The sequence below is a fragment of the Numida meleagris genome, chromosome 5, assembly GCF_002078875.1.
Source record: "Numida meleagris isolate 19003 breed g44 Domestic line chromosome 5, NumMel1.0, whole genome shotgun sequence".
Lineage (NCBI taxonomy): Eukaryota > Metazoa > Chordata > Aves > Galliformes > Numididae > Numida > Numida meleagris.
Genome location: NC_034413.1, coordinates 14,990,957 through 15,012,110, shown reverse-complemented (window position 1 = coordinate 15,012,110; position 21,154 = coordinate 14,990,957). Strand labels below are relative to the sequence as shown.

Below are 21,154 nucleotides of genomic sequence, written 5' to 3'. Positions count from 1 at the left end.
TAGTGATATTCACAGAAAATGAATGTTTCAAAACTAACTCAATAAATCAGATCAGGTGACCTGGATAATTATAGGTATAGAGGCTTGGCAAATGGAATTGTTGACACCAAACATGATTAGCTAACAATTAAGAAAGTTATAATAATGGAGAGATATAATTATAAGCTTGGCTGAGACTTCTTCAAGGCTTAATAGAACCTCTTTTGACTACCAACATGGTACACAGTATATAAGCTGATATGGGCTAGAGAAGGGTCTCCATATGCGATCACCACTGAAGAACTAGCAGCAAGTTTAACTCTTACAATGTTCAGTAAAAAGAGATAATTTTGGTCACATTCCGTTTAATATTACCAGTAACATAGAAAAAAAATATACTGATTAATTGTATGACATTAAAGAGGAGATGACCTGTATCTCAGATTTATGTAAAAGAATCTCTGGATTTTGAACAACGAGCCCAGCTGGCCAGCAAAATTCTAAACTCTGTGTTGTCCACATACAGAAAGTTAAACAATAAAAACTTACACACTGTGCTGGTGTATTGGCAGCTGAGGACAGCGGTCTCCTTCAGTTACAGTAATAAAAGAGTTGTTTCACTGGTAAAAATGGAAGATATGGTGTGATAAACTGAATTCCTCACTGTAAAAATGTAAGGATTCAATGCATATACAATATCAGTAAAAAGAGAATTGGTTTCAAATAATCAGGGAAAAATCACAGAATAAAGTGTCTCTTTTTCCTGTGTATGTGCCAGATTACTCTTGTCAGATGGTGGGACTTCTACAACTTGTTACAGTCAGCATAAGAAAAAAATCAATACCACGCTTACAGGACCGTATGCATTTGTGTAATTACTTCAGAGCAGTGCTAAACATTATCCTTATGCTTAGTTATTCTCAATTAAGACATGCAGCTAGATGACATCTTTACATGAAAAGAAAGAAAATAATGGACGGGAAAATTGCAAAAATAGGCTTGACAGGACCTACTGAAGTCAAAAGAAAATGTCTCCTTGAATTCTCATTATCTTCTGAATTTAATATTTTAAAATATTAATTCATTCAACATTTTTAAACTTAGCGCAGTAAACAGAGAAGCATCCTTCGGTAGGAATATTACAGTATCTTTCCATTAACTGCGACTGTTCTATCTCAGTGACTGCATTTAGGTTATGTGTTATACAAAGAGTAAAGAACATCATTGTTTCCCTTCTGTGTCTGAAACAAATGATAAAACAAGAAGTTACGAACATCAGGTAGATCAGTCATATATACAAATACAAAAAATAAAAGGGAAAAAGAAATTATACTTACACCAAAACTTATCAGGAAAACCCCAGAAGCCAAACAAGCTGAAAACCAGAAATGTGTCAAGATGCCAGTGAACATTATTTTAAATAAGCTGCCCTGAAAATACAAATAAATGTATCGTATACCAAGAGGTATGTTTATACATGCCTTTGTTGCTGAAACTGGTTAAGAGTGGTCATGTAGAACATTAAGCAGCACAGTTGTTTGTGCAACTGTAATTGTTCTACTTAACTATGACGTTCAGGGGTTTAGGAAAGTTGCAACAGGGAAAACGGAATTGTACTGACATAAAAATATCTGACACGACTACAGACAATCCTTTTCTTTATAGTGCCTAAACATATGAAAAGAGGTCCTTCTAATGGATGAAATTATACCAGTTAAACAATATCTGTACAGGCATTAGATACTTCTGTTAACAAGCCATTAGAGAAGTGAGAAACTAATTATTTTTATATAAAGACATGGGAGATGTTTCCTATCCCATCCCTAATCTCGATTTCCTAAGGGAATGTACCCGATCAGTGACTATTTTGTAACATAACTGCAGTTCAATATATTGTGTTTGTACGTGGCTTCTCTGATGTATAAAAGTTCAGTTAGGGAATTTACAGTTAGATGCACAGGTGCTATGGCTAAACATATTCCAGCAGTGATCAATAATGCTTTTCACATCTACTTGGAGGTGATGACCTGTATCTCAGATTTATTTATTTTAGTGTGGAAATGACCATAACCTATGAGGTTTTTTTCAGCCTTGAGGCCAGACTTCTTCATAGGCATTTTATGAGGGCTGCTCCAAAAGTAATGCCTCTTATTTTATTATGTTGGTCCACAATGTCAGAAGTGGATGTTCATGGTATGGCAGTAGAGGTTGAACCTTCCTACCAATACTCCTTACACTTTGTTGCCGTGCGACAGAAGGCAGCAGAGAGGCAGTCTGACAAAATAGCGTCTGATATTTAAGTGTGTATGAAGCAAAGGTGTGTCACTGAACTTCTCTGTGAGGAAAAAATGGCGCCAACTGACATTCATCAATGACTACTGAACATTTATAGAGACAAACAACAAGATGGTGGGTGTGTACTTTAGCATTGGCAACGGTGGTCATCTCCACTGGTGCAGATTTTTTATGAGCATAGCACGCAGGCTCTTGTTCATCACTGACAAAAATGCACAGCTAATGGTGGTGACTGTTGAAAAAATAGCGTTCTGTAGCTGAGAATTTGCACTATCAAACAGCATTATTGTGCTCTTTATATCTGTTGAAGTTTCCATGGAAATAAATACGATGCATTACTTTTGGAGCAACCTACAGAAATCCAACTGCAACTTTAATTGAATCCAGAATAGGTGGAAAAATAAGCTTATATTATAAGCATATCAAGATTGCATTTGGAGTTTAACACTTGTTGCCTCATTTCTCAAGAGGAATAGTAAAGATTGGTTTTATCCTAAAGTTTTGAACACAACTACTTTTAGGATTGCTTTTCCTGCACTGCACAGCTATGTCACATACCCTGAAGAGGGATCTTCGACTCTATCAGGCATCTTCATGGGAATTTTTGAATAATTTCCACAGTAACTCCAAATCTTACTTAAGTCCATTTGATTTTTTTGACACCTTTTTTTTTCCTCTAGAGCAGATAAGGAAGTCAATTGCCTATAAGCAACTGAAGTCCTACAGGGGAAAAAAATTACACTGCTGGGCTACATTGAGAAAGTTCTTTATTTTTGGTAATGGTGTTGCATTAAAATTTAAAAACATGCAAAATATGTCCAAAAATTGGATGAGGGTGGTTTCTGGCTAGTATATAAGCTGAAACAGAGAGTAGTTAATTATAAGAATATACGTTCCAAATAAATATCAGTGCAATAGCACAGCTTCTAAATAAGCTTAGAGGAAGTAGAGTCAGTAAAACAGATGTAAAGTACAGTAGGTGTGAACTTTATCGTGTTTGATGCGTGAAGATGAGATCTTTCATCATCACAGCTACATAAGCAGAAGCCCTCGCTCTAGATGCAACTACTCCCAGAAGACCACAGTTCTGCTGATGTAGTATGTATACACAGCTCAGACAAGATCTATAGGGAAAGGTGGTATTTACCAGAGCAACTTACACAGCTGAAAAAAGCAGGGTACATTAGGGTAGCAAACACTCTTTCAGGACCTGAAAAAGGAAAAAACTGCTTATACACTTTTGTAGCTTTCAAGTGATAGCTGATACAACCCATCTACAACTCATAATAGCAAAAGAGGCAGAAGCATTTCTTCTACTCCAAATCCCAACCTTTTAATCCCCTGGTTGCATCAGGAAGAAGGCAGATCATTAAGAGGCAATCACTTGGCAGAGCGTGCCTTCTGCTCCACAGAGCAGGATTTCCCTTTCTGATACACTGGCAATGGTGACAGAATCAAGATTAAAGATCTTACCACTTACCCTTTCCTTTTTCCCTCCACCCTTATCTTCTCTTTAACATACACTAGGAAATGAAAAAAAACAGATTCCCTCAAACTAGAATCTCATGAGGACAACGTTACTCTTTATTTTTGCATGATGTAACATGTTGCTAAAACTAGGCTCCCACACAAATCTAAATCCAATCAGTTAATTTAGGCGAAGACTACTGCTTTGCTCTAACCAGGTTTAGTTAACTTGTGAGACAGCTCTGCATCTAAACTGAGACCAGAGTGTGGGTGTACTTGATATAGACATGACTACTTTAAATCAGGAAGTTCAGGTACAGATAGGAGCATCTCTATAGCAGCCCAGGCTTCAATGGGAATGAGCAGCTGAATGTCTACCCAAACTCCCTGACAGATTTTGTTGAACATATGGAGTACCGTGCTGCCATTCCAAACAGCTAATGTGACCAAAGCCGGCAGGTTTAAAGCTGCGCTAGATACATCTTCAATCACATCTCTAGATTCACGAATAGCCTGAGCTGCGTCATTTGGTTCTGAACGACAGCAAGGTCCTGCAAAGTGATTCCAGCAGTGACCTGCAAGGAAGGCAATGAGAAGTACACGGACTAAAACTGGGCGCTAAACGTAGTAAACAGAGATATTTTTCAGTATTCTTAAGTTTTGAGGAATAGGACAGAGGAAACAAGCTATAACCGAAGAAAGCAAGTTAATAGGAGCACAAACAGGTGTTGTGGTGATTTTTTTAGCTTCTTTTCCTAAAAATGAATTAAAGTAGCCAGCCGGAATCACAGCCTTCCCACAGTCAAGTATGCCAACAAGCGAACAAAATACTTCCCCAGAAACCCGAACGCCCGCAGTTACAGCAGAAGCTCAGCCAACCCAGCGCTCACACTTCCCGAAGCAGCCCGCAGTAGGGCCCGGTGCCGCACAGCTCATGGGCAGTGAGCAAAGGCCACGCGGCTCCTGCAGGAGAGCTCCCAAAGCTTAATTCCTCTCCCTGCGGGCAGGGAGGGTTTAGATACCCGCTCCACGACGAGAACTGAAATCTCAGCCACTCAAGGCGGCACCGAACTCAAATTAAGAGGCATCCAATTACCTTTTGTCTCGGCTTTCGCCAACAGGGAAGCGGCCGGGCCCCACGCGGTCCCTCGAGGCGGCGGCGGCGGAGCGCCCCCGCTGCCCTTACCGCCGTCCGCCTCCGCCGGGCGCGGCTCGGGGGCCCACCCGCCGCGACGAGTGTCGCCCCGGCTCCCCGCCCAGCCGCCCACCCCCTCCGCCGCCTCCGCCTCCTCCCAGAGGCCCCCCCGCCCCCTCCCCAGCCGCAGCCCCCGCCCCGCCGGCAGCAGAGGCAGCCCGACGCGCCCCCAGGTATGGGCCCCACCAGGCCCGGCGCGGTGGAAGCGGCCCCGCCGGGCGAGGAGGGCGGACGGGGACCCCGAGGGCGCCGGGGAGGGATTGGCCAGGCGGAGAGGGGAGGCGGGCGGAGAAGATGGCGCCGCCGCCGGGCGCGGCGCTGAGCTGAGCTGAGGAGCGGCGCGTGCTGAGCGGAGCCGGGCCGGGCGGCGGGGAGAGGCCGGGCGCGGGCGGCGGGGCCGGGATATGCGGCAGCGGCTGCTCCCTGAGCTGAGGCGGGCTCTGCTGGGTTGCGCGCGTCCCTGGGCCGCCCCGGCCTCACAGTTCGCCCCTCAGCGCGGTTTTCTCGGGTACGGTGCGTGCGCGTGAGACGGGGGAACCGGGCGGAGGGAACGGCGCTTCGTGAGGGGCCGGAGATCCGCCCGCGTCCCCCGCGTCGCGTGAGGGCCGGGGCGGGGGCACGTTGTGCGGCCGGGGCAGCCCTGGTTCTGTGGGGAGAGAGGGCAGCCCGGGCCGCGGGAACGCGGGGCTGTGGAGAAGCCGTGAGGGGAGCGAGGGGCGGGCGGCCTGCGTGTGTGCCCTGCGTTGCGCCGCCGGTACCGGCAGGGCGGGCGTCTGCTGCCCCGCTGGGGCGTTCCTGTGCGTGCCGGTGGGCTTCCTGGTTGATGGTGTGTTTTTTTTTTTTTTCCTTTTTGTCTTTATTTTCCTTTAAAAAAAGGAGTTCTGATGTTGCTTAACTTGCTCTTAAAGCATAAGCATCCCAAATGGGGCAAAAATACATCGCTCCGAGTTACCCGAAGTTGACAGGAAGGAGAAGGGAACTTTGTTTTCTTCCTTCTGTAGGTGCTGTGTCTGTTACCCTGATGGCCAAAACTGTATTTAGCGGTACAAAAGTAAGATGGCAAAGTAGCTTTTCTTTTCTTTAGGAAAACAAATGACTTATGATGACTCATGCTGTCAACTGCTCGTGTGGCAAAATTTGGGTGCACCGTTATTGTTTGTAATTGCTGTGTGCACTGTGGCATGAACGTGCAGTGTGTGTTGACTGTTGTGAAGGTAATCCACAAAGTATGTTCTGAGCCAGTGCTTTTCCGAGGCTGTAGTTCCTTATGCTGGGTTACTTCTCTTGGAGCATTTGAATGTATGCAGTATTTGGACTTTGCTGTGTGTGAGTAGGCCTGTTGTGTTTTCATACTGCCTACAACCATGAATTAATCATCCATTTAATTGTAAATTAGGATCTGCATAAGTAATAATGAAATGAGAAGGGGCAGAGGAGGTCTAATACTTCACATAGTTGGTTTTTTTAAAAAAGGTGGAGAACGTGAAAATTAAGAATCTGATTACAGATATAATTTAATAATTGAGTAACAGAGATAATTTCCATGTTAGACCTTCTTATCTCTTCTCATCTCACACACAATATTGAAATTAGCTGTTCTGGCCTCAGCAAAAGAGCAAATTGTGCCGGTGTTGGGATGTCCCTACAAGTGTTTGTATTTACATGTGTGTACAACTGTGGCTAAGTTCCTACCTTCAGGACTTTATCAGAGCATCGGCAATATTCCTCGTCTTGTACATGAATACAGAAGTAGCTCCCTGCTCTGCTACATCCAGGAAAAGGACGAGGGAAGGGGGGAAAAGCTTCCTTACCTCTAGTGTTTCACTGAACTGGAAGGTATTGGCACATGGTTAGAGGTCACTGCGGGTTACTCACTGAAGTCATTTACTAAAAATACTGTCAGAGTATTTGGGAAGTCATGTTGGGTTGATTTTTTTTCTGATGTATTAATTCTGTTGTAATGGATGCTTTCATAATGTTGGTCTTTTTAACAAGATAGTAGAAGGACACTTGGTAGTAAGAATGTCTGGAGAGGAATTCATTTAACTGTACTATGCCTACAGTTATGTATTTGGATACATGTGGTCTGTCAGTTAGTATCTTTATGTTCTCAGCTATTCGAGTCAATGAGCTGATAGACTGTATTGATGATGTGGTGCTGTATATTTGCAATCAGGTGACTTTTGTTAAAGCTTGTTCAAAAGTTGATTCACGGTAGCTCTCTATTTAGAAGGCCTGACCTTCTGCAAGTTGTTCTTAGAATGAGTCAGAACTGTGTCTTGCCTGAATGATTGAAATGGAAAAAATTGCTCTAAGTTGAAGATTTACTCACAGTGTTAGCAGTAGAACTTGAAGTGAATTGTCCAAAATCATAAAAACCAGAACAAAAATAGGTAAACAGTCTGAAATTCCGTTGCTGAAACACACCACAGGACACTGCTCATTGTTACAGCTCAGCTGGTTCTGTCAAACCTCTAGTGTTAAATAAGCAGTTGTTTTTAAGTGAGGGATTACAGTACTGTTCATGATATCAAATCCCAATGTTGTTTGTGGTTTTGTTGCTAGATCAGTTTTTCTTGCCAGTTCTCATATCTTTCCATGTACTTCTGTTGTTGTGCAGCATAACTGAAGTTTTAGTCTTGTCTTTATTTATTTATTTTTTAAAAAAACTTCAGACCTCACAAGTTTTTAAGTTTGAGGGTTTGAGACAGATGGTAGCATAAAGTGTTAGGTGAGTTGGCTTTACAGACAGTCTGATGTGTTAGCTGCTGACAAAATGTATGAAATACACATCCCAATCCATTGTAGAATAAAGCACAGTGATCTCTGCCATGGCATCCAGTTCTGTATGTTTCCTGGCACATGCAGGGCAGCGCTGGCATCGCTGCTGCCCTGTAGCTGTGGACCAAGCCCTGTGGTGGGGAAATGTCAGGGAGGGAGGAAGGGCGAAGGGGAATCTCGCTGGCTTGTGGGGATTTGATGCAAAACACAATGACATGAATTCATAAGAATGTTTCTGAAGAAAGTAAAATACACTTTTCAAGCACATAAGCATATGACATGGAAACTATTATCTATCTTGTTAGCATGTGATCTGAGACTGATGCATATAGTGATGCGATCTAAAATACTGTGCCAGACTTAGGAAACCATTCTGAAGATTCTGTATCATATTATTTGGCTAAAGATTAGAAACAGATACTTTTGCTTAAATGTTAAAAAAAAATAAATCCATTCTTTTATGTTGCCTAATTGAAGCAATGAAATACAGGGAAAAGGAGTGTTTCATTTGATCTAGTTTTTTTATCCGGGAAGATATGTTTTAATGAATTCTTTGGGGGAATTTTTAAAGAGAGAGGGAATGTAAGCTGAAGTGATTTAGATGTTTAGGAAGAAAAATTGTTATCCTTTGTTGGTATGTCTGAAAGCAGATTGTATAACATTCTGCCTTTTTGTTTGTCTTTTTTTTTTTTTTTTTTTTTAAATCTTTGGAAACTGTAAAATGTTCAAGCAAAGGAATATAATTTTAAGGCACCGAGTTAGCTTTATGGTATCTTGAGCCCATCCTGTTTGAACAAACCAAGGCTGCTGAAAACACAGCATTTTGCTGTTCAGGCCAGTTGCTCCACCGGGGCTGAATCTTACAGGTGAAACTACCATGCTCCTTGGATTTGCCAAGTTTACAATGTGCTGTCATCTTATTAATGCTGCTGGGTATCGTGTCCAGTTTTACAATCCCACTGGCAGTGAAACCTGTAGCAGACTGAGCCTTAAGAATGTAATCTAGAAGCTGCAGAAGTGAGACCCTTCTGAAAAGGAGAGCAAGGAAGGCAGCATCTGCCCTGGCCGCTGTCATTAGCAGGGAGTTTTCTCATTTGGTTCTAGACTTGGCAGAAAGCTGGAGACTAAGGTTCTGAAAATGCTTTCATTGTAGCTAGACTTCAGAATTTCTTCAAAATGAGCTACAAAACAAAGCCTTATAAATATTCATCATCCTCAAACTTACCTGATTTGGCACGATTAGTTGTTTTTAATAACTTGGGAGCACTGATTAAGTCATGGTTTATCTACTTGTGCAGTCTGTTTGTGTATGCAATCAGATTTATTCAGATCAGCATCAGGAATGTGTTGGAATCTGAATACATTCTGTAGCTTCTTGACAAGTAAATTCACAGCAGATTGCCGCTGTGGGTTATGGATGTTGAATCATATCAACTGTTTTAATCTCTCTGTGTGTAAAAGAAGGCTTGCTGGGTTTGGCTACTTTTGAACCATGTAACCTGAAAGAGTTGTGATGAGTGTTCTGAAGCATCCTTTATGGTAATGGTCACCTGAGAAGATTTAATTATGTTTGTTGAGATGACTTGCTTTCTGCTCGTATTTTTTTATTATATTGTTGGTTTATATTGAAGTATGTATATATACATACCGTAATAAAAACAGCAGACTGATATTTAGGAAAAAAAAAAAACTGTCCTGATTATGGTTTAGTTTAAAAAATAAACTTTAATTGTGGTGTACAAGTGAATCAATAAGTTGAGTGAGCAGGTCAATTATGGGTTGGTTTACTGCTAATGTCACTGTTATGCACATAAAGATGTCACAAAGCCATCAAATGCTGCTGCTATCATGAGGAGTGGCAGGCGTGAAAGGAGAAGGGGTAAAGATGTGGGGAAGAATGGAGATTTATTTTATAATTGCAAAGCCACTAGCTTGTAACTAAAGAATTTCGTGGAATCCTCCACAGTGCTCAATTCAGTGATAAGAATTCACTGCAGGAAAGGTGAGAAAACTTACTGTGAGTTCTCTTGGCTGTGGTTTTGCAGCCCCAGGCCTCCTGCTGAAGCACACAGCTCTTCTTTCGCTCCAGGCATTGCCAGCTGAAGAAGTCTTTGTGTAAGTTACTAAGGACTGTAAACCATGAGGATAGTAGGTAATACAGACAGCTCGTGTCAGTGGTAGGTCCCTTATGGAACAGAGCAGAGTGGTTTGGGCTCAGCAAAGGTTTCCCTCTGGTAAGTGGTTGGCAATGAAGTTTGGAATAAAAAAAAAAATAAATACAAGGAGGTATACAAATAAATTATGGAATTTGAAACAGATAGAAAATTAGATTTATTATTGTCAGCGTGGAGTTAGAATACTTGTATTGCAGCCAACATAACTTATCAAGTGTAATCAGAACACATGAAACGCAAATTGACAACCAGGAACAGTGCAGATTCTAGTATATACAAGTGTAAACATACAGTGAGCATGCTGAAGCTCCCTCAGACACGTGTAAAAGAAATTCAGATTCAGTTGTATGAAAGTTTCAGGGAACCCCCAAGTTTTAAGACAACTGATATATGCTGGAAAAAAAGCATGGAAATCTGCAGAGGTGTTGGTTGTCCTTCATCTGGTTACTTGAAGCTGATGAGTGTTTGTGGCCATTTATCTGGCTCTGACCTACCTATCAACAATTGACGTAAATGTGTGCAGCCTGTTATGACAACAAATCTTTAACAGTGCTTTGGAGTTTGTGCTTTCAGGGTCATATTTTTATTAGCTAGTTACGTTCATGCAATGCAGGCAGCTCTCAGGAGCTTCTGTTAATTGGTTTTCAAATATGGTCTTTAATTGTTCAAACATTGAACTTAGGCTTGGCTGCGGCAGTTGATTTTTAATTACAATAAGTTTACTAAAATAATTTAGACTAAAATAAGTAGGCAGAATCATATACCACTTAATCCCACTCCCACTCTGTCATACTCTGCAGGTGGAAGCTGGCATCCCCAGGGAGCCTCGTTTGTTTCGAGGGACTACCTGCCTACAAGTCATTATAAAAATGGACTTTAAAGAACAGGATATAACTTTACTCCAAACTGCTATAGCGTCTGTTTTGACTTAGGCTTTTCTTGTACAAGTGAAGTCGTTTTGATGAGAGGGAAGAATGTTAAAGATTTCCCGGTCATTGAATAGGGATGCATGTAGTTTGTGGATGAATTTCTTTCCTATACTAAATGTTAGCATCCAGTGCTTGCTGCGATGATGGCATAGCAAGTAAGTATAGCACTAGTACTTCAGGACAGGCCCTCAGCATGACTTTAGGAATTAAGCTACTTCTCAAATACACTAGAAATAAAATTCCTTTGTTATTTTATTTTCTGTTGTCAAAAAGCGGTTGTGAATGAATGGAGCTTACAGTTCACTTAAGAAAATGTCATAGTATAAATATTCTGTCTTAAATTGCATTTTCTTTTCTAACTATTGTGTTATAGTTGTGTCGCACCAGAAGGAATAGTGCTTTAGCTAGAAGATATTGGACCTGTAGATTTTGTTTTCTTTTGACATGCTGCCTTCCAAATATGTTGTGTGGTTCATCTGCTCTTGCTCTCTTGCTTCTGTTTGAGTTGTCTGCTAGCGCAGTTTATGTGGTTTACAAGGAAGTAATTCTGGCTTAATCATGTGAACCCTCTTGAAGGTAAAGAGAATGTTGCATTCCCAATGCCCATGGAAATAACAATCAAGAGAGAGAGACAAGATTAAGTCCTTAGTTTGAAGGCTTAATCTCTTGACCTTTTGAGAATTGTAGTTTTCCTGTACTGAAATTTGACTGTTAAACTGGAGATAGCCACAAAGGAGGAACAAGTAGGGAATGATAATAAAATGAGGTGGAGGTGTGCAGCTTCACAAGACATCAGTTGAAAATTGTAAGGTTTCACAGAAGCTGTGTAATTTGATGAATCACGTTAGAATGATGAGTCTTCTGAACAGTCAACATTCTGTGACTCAGTGAGGCGGTAGAGAAATAAGGAGGTAGCACGTGACAAGGAAATTGTGTAGCGTATCAAACCTCCCAAATATGAAATTTTGTAGTATACCTTCATCTCCTGTTTAGTAACTAGTATATTAATGAGGCAGAATGCTTTAACTGAAAGCCAACTGGTAGTTGTTTGTTAGCAGAGGTGAAATCAGGAGATAGAGAAATGACTTGGTTCTCCTGCATGCTTATATTTGTTGGTCCAGTAGAACTGTGTAGAAGAGACAGTGAAATAGAATTAAGAACAGTTTAGTTACTTTCATCTATAAAAGATAGTATCAATTCTCCCTTTATAACTTTCACTCACTGTGTACGTGTAATAGAGTATTTCTAATTCATACTCTGAATTTTAAATGAGGAGACATTTCTATCCCATACACATGCCTTGTATATGTGCTGTTGATGCAAAGAAACAGAAGTTTCCATACTTGGAGTATGCTCTGGTTGTGAATGATAGTTGCACCTTGGATACAGTTGAATAGTAAGTGAACGACAGATTTAGATTAGAGTGCAGACATTTAATTTCAGCATCCAAGTTGGGGGTTAGTTATTACATTTGACTGCACTTGGAAAGTAGTGTATGGTTTGAGAACCCTGTTTTACTAGTGGAAGTATTTCCTTCTGAAATGCACCTTGCAGCACATTTACAGGTGCTATTCTTTCTTGTTTATTATTGGCTCTAGCTTGGCAGTATTCCGATTCTGATTATTCCTTGATGCTTTCTATACTCTAGATTTTTTTTTTACTTGGATTATAATTCTTGCTGGTAACTGCTTTCTTTTGGTCTATTTGAAAATTGCAAATAGTCTTTTTACTACTTCTAAAAGTATTTCAAAGATCTAATGCCTACTTTGCGGCTTTGCTTTACAATGATCCATCTTTGAGTGTGCATGTGTATCTCCTTCCGCAAGCCTAAATCCTGCCCTGTACACTTTGCTGCAGGTTAAATCTTCATTTTCTGTTTATGAAACACTTTCTTTTCACTGATTTTACTGTAGACATTTTGCTTATAGACTTTCTATCCTTAACGTGTGGTTAATAATCAACTCTATCTGCTACACTGTAACACATATCACCCACACTGATGACTGTGCTGGCTTCCAGTCTTTTTAGACCATGAATAAACACAACGGGACAGTAGCTGCCTGGATCCTTCCTCTATGAAGAGTGCTACAGTGTTCCAGGAGGATGATTTTATCATCCTACTCTTTTTTAATTTGAAATTTTAAACCATGAATAAAACATATAATTAGATTTTCTTTCCCACTTTTTCTTTCTATACCACCTGGTAACATTGAGTATGCAGCTGGTTTGATTCCATGAGTTAGCTACAATGACTGGATTATTGGAACAACATGTTGAAAGCAGTGCATTCCTTCATGTTCTGCCTCCTATATAGTCTAAAAGCTTGAATCTACTCTTCAAACTTGGATAAAGTTCCTTGAGCAATATAACATGAAAATGGAAGAAGTACTGTGAAGCTCCTTGTCACAAGTATGATACTGCCAGAACTATACAACATTTCTCTTGCCTCTTGTGTGCCTTGTAGAGGGGGTGTTAGATCCAGATATATACCACCTTATTTTATTCTGCTTGCCTCGAAGCATTACTCTCCCATTGCCTTATTGGTGGGTGAATGGCTTTTCTATTTGTTTGCTTTAGCATTCAGCCAAGCTCTTCCACTCCATCTCTCCAGATACACAAGTCTGAATGCCTTACCTTTTTACTTTGCACTTAAAAATGGAATAAACAGAGTTTATAGTTCCAGAGTCACACTTTGTTTATTAATGTTTCAAAATGTGCTATTAAACAAGCATGTCCTATAGCGTATCTATAAAATAGTAGAATTTTATACATATGAAGCAGTCTTTGATCGTGGCAATTCTTCTCTGATAGTATTTTTCTGACAGTATTGCAAAAGATGTTACCCTTTCATGTCTGACTGTACAAACCCAGTTGTCTTAGTATTTTTTTTTTTAAATCTAAGACCATTGTGAAGTGACAGCGTACAGAATACAACTACCAATTCAGAAACTTCAGTGAAAATATTTTCCTGAAGCCTGGAAGTATACTCAAGATAGCAATGTAGGATTTATTTCTATAATAGTTGAATAGGGGGCATGGTATTTCTTTGCTAAGTTATTTTTTAATTACTGCTAGTGAAAATGTAAACATTCAATTATATGATCGGCATTTCTTTTTTTTTTCATTGCTCAACCTATTTTCTTTTTAATTTTTTTTTTACAGGAATCTCTCAGGATCTGAACTATACTTTTAGGCCAGTTTTATGAGTTTTGTGCAGAACTAAATTCCTTGCTGTCTCTATCACCTACAGCTTATTCTCTAACGTAATTGTTAATCTGTGAGCAGGGTTCCAGTAAAAACAGCAAGTGAAATCTCTTTTTTTTTTTTTTTCTTCTCCTTAAGTCTTCAGAAGGAGACAAATAACAAAATGAACAATCCTGCTATTAAGAGAATAACAAATGAAATTATCAAATCACCTGAGGATAAACGAGAGTATCGTGGACTGGAATTGGCAAATGGCATTAAAGCACTTCTCATTAGTGACCCCACCACGGATAAATCTTCAGCAGCACTCGATGTGCACATAGGTATTTAATGCAATCTGTGTTCATTAAATAATTATTATATCATTAAAATTCTTTAAGTTTTGGTATGTTAATTGCAAATGAACTGGCAGGAGTAATATCTAGTTGGTAGCCTGGTATTTTACTGTAATTTAGAGCTTAATTCTTTGACATACGAAGTTGAAAATTGTAAGAGCTAATTAAATTCTCTTGGTATACTGTGTTTACTCAAGTGTAGAAATATGTCTTTTAATGAGTAAGTTTCATGTTATGAAAGCTCTTTTGTAAGCAGGAAAGGGGCGGGTGTGAGTACAATTATTTCAGATGGCTCCATCTGTCACGTCAGACTTTTTTTTCTTGTGAAGTTGTTGATGAGTTGAGGTGAGAAGGTGCTGTAGTGCTGGAGGAGGTGGAGAGGCACACCCTAACTGCAGTGATGCTTAAGTTGCAAACAGAAATACAAGGAATAAAAAGGGAAGACAGTATCTTTAAAATCACGGAAGTCTTCTCTTTTATTGGAGGTATTCCTCCAACTGACAGTTTCTCACTTCCAAAGTGTGATGCATGCACACATTACCTAAGCATCTTTACTCATCCTCTTGCAATATTTGTAGTTGGAAGCTCTTTCTGCCATTGATGTTAGGACAAAAGTAGTAGAGTAACTTCGTAAATTTCTGGCACGTCGTTATCTAGTTTGGAGGATCCCAAATCTAGTTTTCTTGGATACTATGACAGTAGCAACCAACTACGTCCTGTTTCTGCACGTGTGCTGGAGATGTCTCTGTTGCCTTCACCTCTATTCTCCCATTGCACATTGTTGTAAGGTCCAAAGCAGGACTGCCAGATTCAAACTTCCACACTTCTGCCTTACGTTCCAGGAAGCCTTTTTTTGTCTTGTAAAGTGTCTGCCTTCTCACCTCCTAGCTGACTGCCTATAGCTGCTTGTGTCCTGACAGTTAATCGCAGGTTATTACTCATCCCGTAAACCACAGGAGAAACACCTCCTTAATTGTGGCTGTCGATTGCTGCTTTTTAATGCAATGCAGTTATTAAAATCAAACTATAGAAGACAGAACATTGTGATCTGCCAGGTCTATACAAATTATGAATCATGAACTTCAATTTAAATCTTATTTCTCTGAAAAGCAATCAATGCAGGCTGATCTGGGAAGGCAATTTGAGACACTAATTGGTTCAGTTACTCATTTTAAATTTCTTTTTTTTTTTTTTAAGATTGATTTTAGTTGACTGTAGCTGCCAAGCATGTACTTAAAACTACAGAATTTGTATAGTTGACTTGAGCAACATACTGTGATAAAGAACTTTAAAAGATTTAAGGTTTTATCGTTACTTTTTATCAGTGGTTTTATGACATTTTTCCTCTTACAGGGTCTTTGTCTGATCCGCCCAACATTGCTGGACTTAGTCATTTTTGTGAGCATATGCTGTTTCTGGGAACCAAGAAATACCCAAAAGAGAACGAATATAGTCAATTTCTTAGTGAGCATGCAGGGAGCTCCAATGCTTTCACCAGTGGAGAACATACAAACTATTACTTTGATGTGTCACATGAACATCTAGAAGGCGCACTGGACAGGTAAAAACACTTCTATTTAAATTATTGCTACTATTTGAAATGGCACAAGAGTTCTTCCTCATAGTTTTATCACTATGCTATTAAAGAAAGGGTTAAAAGCACTGTCTTTTGCTAAAACTGATACTAAATTACTTCAATTTAAAAAATTTTGCTCAGATTTTTTTTTTCAACTAGCAGACTTCTTCACCAAGGGAGAATTTATTTAAAGTCCAAGGGTTGTATTTGTACTGAATATTTTTGAAAATGTGGGGCACAGAATATGGTCATGAACTTATGCATTATGCAAATACTCTGATTGTATCATCAAACACTATGCATGCCACATAAACCTTACTTCTTTGATAGAATAAGCATGAAGTCTAGAAATAAAATTGGATACCTTTAGTAAAGGGAAATAACTGAAACCTCTGCCTTTTGTGGGAGAAAGCAGAAATTTAAGGGCGCGTAGTCAGTGAGACAAAGAGTGGATTTTCCCCTTGGTGAGAAGTGTTATTCTAGGAAACTTTTTTTTCATCCCTTGCTTATGCCACAGATTTTCCATGTTGATGATCAAGTTGTTCATCTCAAAGACTGAGCTCTTTGCTCTCAAAGTTTGTTCCTTGTCTCCCCTATATCTGACAAAATTGATTTGATTCACAAGATTAAGAACCTCTTGTGGCTAAACTTCTATACAGTAGAAGTTTTCAATGTATGATTTGTGATATTAGGTTGATTCTTGTAGTACTTTATGTATTGAGTATGTTGTAGTCTGTATTTATAGGTAAAGAAATTGTGAACTAATGAATCAGTGTTAAAAACTGTTACGGAATTTGGGAATTCTGCATTAAAAGTAATCAGTTATTTTCAGGAGGGATACTTCATACTATAAATAAATGTAATGGAAAGTACTCTTGACTTGATTTGAAAATTTTCTATTTAGATTTGCCCAGTTTTTCCTGTGCCCTTTGTTTGATGAAAGCTGCAAAGATAGGGAAGTGAATGCAGTTGATTCTGAGCATGAAAAGAATCTGATGAATGATGCCTGGAGGTTGTTTCAGTTGGAGAAGGCTACTGGAAACCCCAATCATCCCTTCAGTAAATTTGGAACAGGTTTGTCAGAAAATTATTATTCAGCCATTGGAGTTCTGTGTAGTGTATGCAGTGTTATTGTTTATATGAAGTTGATCGAGACTGGAGTGAAACAATTCTGCTTTTTTTCCACTCCATACATGTTTATTGTGGTGCTTTATTACATTTTCCACATGGTAGACCAAACCAAGCTAGACAAAAACATGCAAAACAGAGTGGTACAAGACTTGCATGACAGTGATGAGGCATTCTTTATGGTTTTGATAATTACTGCAATTGATGTTGTTTTCTGGTGACTGAGTTTGTCAAATTTGGTATTGTAAGTCTTTGTGCATGGCAATGTGAATGGACTGTGTTTAAATTGTTGTTAGGTGCATTCTTTTTGCTAAGTAGTATTCCATTAAGACTGGGTGACAGTGACTAGGTTAAATCAGAAAGATTAGCGAAGTAACCTGACAATTACTGAATAAGAACATGAAAAGAAAATATGAAGCATAAAACGCAGCAGCAGATGTCTAGGTAAACTGTTATTTGACAAATCCCAATCCTATGGCTGACGGTGTTTTCAGTCTTTATTAATCACAGAATGCTCAGTAATGAAAACTCAAAAACGTCAATTTAAAAAGCATTAAAGTAACAGATCATGGTTTCAATTAAAACCACAACTGTTTGACACTTTGGCAGAAGTTTAATTGGAGTTTTCACTGAAGTTATTTTATACATGAGTTGCGAGTTTATTTTGAAGCTATCAAAGTAATAGTGCCATTAATTTGGGCACTACACGATTTAACCCTTAACCAGGACTGTGCTTTGTGGCTGGGTCAGTTTGCTGAGTGAATAGTTGATGAAATATTGTGTACAGTGGGGAGGTCAGAAAGCAGGTAATGAACTGTAAGGACTGGCTTCTTCCTTTGTCCCAAGAAAGAGAAAAATATTTTTGCACTTGATGATGAAGGATATAGTTGAAGGGCTGGTAGCCAGATGCTACAAGAGTGTATCGTGCTCTCTTTTCCAACGAGGAGAGGCTATTTTAAACAGGAGGAGTTTAAACTGTATTCCCCAAGCAGATGAATTTGAAAGCAAGACTTGGAAATTGCAGGCGAGCATCCAAAGTACATTCTGTAATCTCAGAGGGGTGGAATTTAGCCTTCCTGAATCAGCAAATAAAGTTTTTGCCTTTACTGAAGAGATTAGTTTTTTGATTTCTATGCAGCTCTCAGAAAATATGAGTGGACGTTGCAGAAATATTTTTCTACATTTTAGGAAGACTTTATAGCTGAAAAGTGAAATGTTTGCAAGGGGAGAATACTTGAGGTTTGCTCAAATTCAGCAGGGCATAGCCTTCCTGTAAATCTGATTCAGCAGAACTAGTGCCCAACTTTGTTTTTTATTTACTCAGGAGTTGCCAGCTGTGATACAGTTTTCATGACAACTGCAGTTGACATCCTTATTGTTTCCTGTTGGCTGGCTGAGCTGTTAGCCAGTCTAGCAGAATACAGGAATGACCCAATTTGATGCTTTGGATCACAGCTTATTGCTGCAGAGCCTGTTTTGACAGTGAACTTTACATTACTCTGTCTATCCAGAGAAACAAGTGCACCTTAATTCTTAAGTTTATTTGTTCCTTTGTCCACAGATGCTCTTTACCCATCACTGAATAACTGCCTCTAACAGTAGTTCCTCAACAGTATCCTATTCTTCCCCAGCACTTCTGTATTGTCCATTTTCCTACCTCTGCAAGCTGTCTTCTGACTGTTGCCTCTTAATTTACTCTAGTACTCTTAATAGAACAGTTATCAAGCTGAAGTTTTAGATCTTTTATTTTAATTTGCCCTTTCTAATGATTCTGGGGCTATCTAAAACTTCTGTGTTTCTGTTGTCTTTAGGCTCAGATCTGTAAGATCTGATAAGCTCCCTCCAAGGGGGAAGAGTCATTGGGGAAAAGCTAGCAGTGCTCATTGGTAGGGCTTTAAGCTAGATTTGAAGGGGGAGGGCAGCAGTAGCAAACCTGCCTTTGTTAAGGTATGGGATGGCATAACTAAGTTTGAGGGACAGGATGGCCCTCAACTTGCTACCCTGACATTTGCTGGCAACTCTGCAGCAAACTTTAAATCCTATGATGATGAGCCAGGGACCACTGAGGCAATATGAGGAGGCAACAGAGAAACTCAAGGGAAAATACTTCAAAGATGTTAAGAAGTTATCCTCCAAGAAGGCTACAAGGCCAGCTGCCCAGCTGAAGTGCCTCTACACCAACACACGCAGCTTGGGAAACAAGCAGGAGGAGTTGAAAGCCACTGTGCCACTAGAAATCCGTGATGTAGTTGCCATCGCTAAAACCTGGTGGGATGATTCCCATGACTGGAGTGTGGCTATTGATGGCTAAAAGCTGTTCAGAGGGGACCCTTGTGTCTAGTGTCTTACTACAGACCACCTGATCAAGTGGAGCCTGTTGATGAAGCCTTCTTCCTCCAGCTACAGGAGATGTTGCAATGACAGGCTCTCATCCTACTGGGGGACTTCAACCACCCTGACATCAGCTGGAAAAGTAGTATGGTGAGCTGTAGGCAATCCAGGAGGCTCCTGGAATGTATCAGGGATAACTTCTTGAGCCAAGTAACAGACAGCCCCAGGGGGGATGCAGTGCTGGACCTGTTGCTCACCGATGCAAGTGAACGGATTGGTGACATCAGGATTGGAGGCTGCCTGGGCTGTAGTGACCACACAATGGTGGAGTGCAGCATCTTGAGGGATGTTGGACAGGCAAAGAGAAAAATTAGGAAGCTTAATCTTAGGAAAGCCAAATGGCAGCTCTTCAGGGAGTTAGTCAACAAAACCATCTGGGAATCTGTCCTAGAGACAAGGGAGCGGAGCATAGCTGGTGAGTCCTGTCTGACCTTCTGTGATGGCATAAATGCATCAGTGGACAAGGAAAGAGCCACAGATGTTGTCTATCTAGACTTCAGTGAGGCTTTTAATACTGTCCCCCACAATCATTTTCTGCAAATTAGAAAGATACAGATTTGATGGGTGGAAAGTTTGATGGACAAGGAACTGGTTGTGAGATAGTGCCTGGGGAGTGATGGTCAGTGGCTCAATGTCCAGATGGAGATCAGTGATGAGTGGTGTCAAGGGTCAGTACTGGCGCGCTGATGCTCTTTAATATCCTCATCAATGACATCAACGGTCGGATTGAACGTGCACCATCAGCAAGTTTGCAGATGAGACCAAGCAACAGCTCAGCTGTTGAGGAAGCAGAAGCTGAACAGTCACAATTTACAAACCATGTTTTGAAATTAGTAATCAGTTATTAATTTTTATATTAAAATATTAGGCTATAATTTTTTTGTACTGTTCCACAAGTAATTGCACACAGTGATTCCTTTGAAAGGTGTGTGTATGCAGGAGTAAAAAAGAATGACCTTTTCCTTCTGAACTGAAGCCTGGGCTTACTTGCGTTGCTTTGAAATAGCCATTCAAATTAAAATGTTAATTTGGAAGTCTGAAATTCTTAGATTCTTGGGGAAGATGCACGTAGAGAATACAAGTGTTTCTCTGGAAATAGACAATATAGAAACAATTTACTTTGTTATGTGCAATATTTACTTTTTAAATTGACTGTAAATCCAGACAAAAACAGATTCATTCACTTATATTTTTCTTTTTTGTAAATTCATATACCTGTGATCAGCAAGCTATATTGCTAAATTTTATTTTATCTTACAGGGAACAAACTCACTCTGGAAACCAGACCAACCAAAGAAGGAATAGATGTAAGACAAGAGTTACTGAAGTTTCATTCTACTTATTATTCATCAAATTTAATGGCTATTTGTGTCTTAGGAAGAGGTAAGAGCTCAGAAGTTTTTTGTTTTATTTTTTCTTGTTGTTGGTTGAATAAGACTTTAAATGTGTTTATGTTCATAAAGAAGAAAGTAAAATCTGAAAATCTACAAAAAGGGGAAAAGTTAAGCTTGTACAGACTGACCAAACATAATGTTATGTTTAGTGACATCTCCAAAGCAGCTGGCAGTGTCTAAATTTAAGTGTTCATAAACTTACAATACAAAAACAAAGCTGAAATTTTTAAACCTGTTATTGAATCACCAGTTGCTGTAATATGCTTGTTTTTTGAAGGCTGACACCTCAGATACTGGGGTGGCTTT

The 21,154-nt window shown here is 39.7% G+C and overlaps 1 protein-coding gene across 3 annotated transcripts in view; it reads left to right on the top strand.

The window, feature by feature from the left end:
* The window catches only part of IDE (insulin degrading enzyme), a 57,448-nt gene continuing 41,344 nt past the window's right edge, over positions 5,051–21,154 (top strand). Inside the window, exons 1-5 of one of the 3 annotated variants that reach the window (XM_021399260.1) lie at positions 5,051–5,109; positions 14,163–14,347; positions 15,713–15,920; positions 16,840–17,009; positions 20,715–20,837. In XM_021399260.1, the coding sequence (XP_021254935.1) occupies positions 14,188–14,347; positions 15,713–15,920; positions 16,840–17,009; positions 20,715–20,837 (661 nt within the window). In that variant the 5' untranslated portion in view covers positions 5,051–5,109; positions 14,163–14,187. Of the gene's footprint in view, positions 5,110–5,231; positions 5,445–14,162; positions 14,348–15,712; positions 15,921–16,839; positions 17,010–20,714; positions 20,838–21,154 lie in introns of those variants that run through there. The other 2 variants (XM_021399259.1, XM_021399258.1) reach the window with 2 other exon arrangements.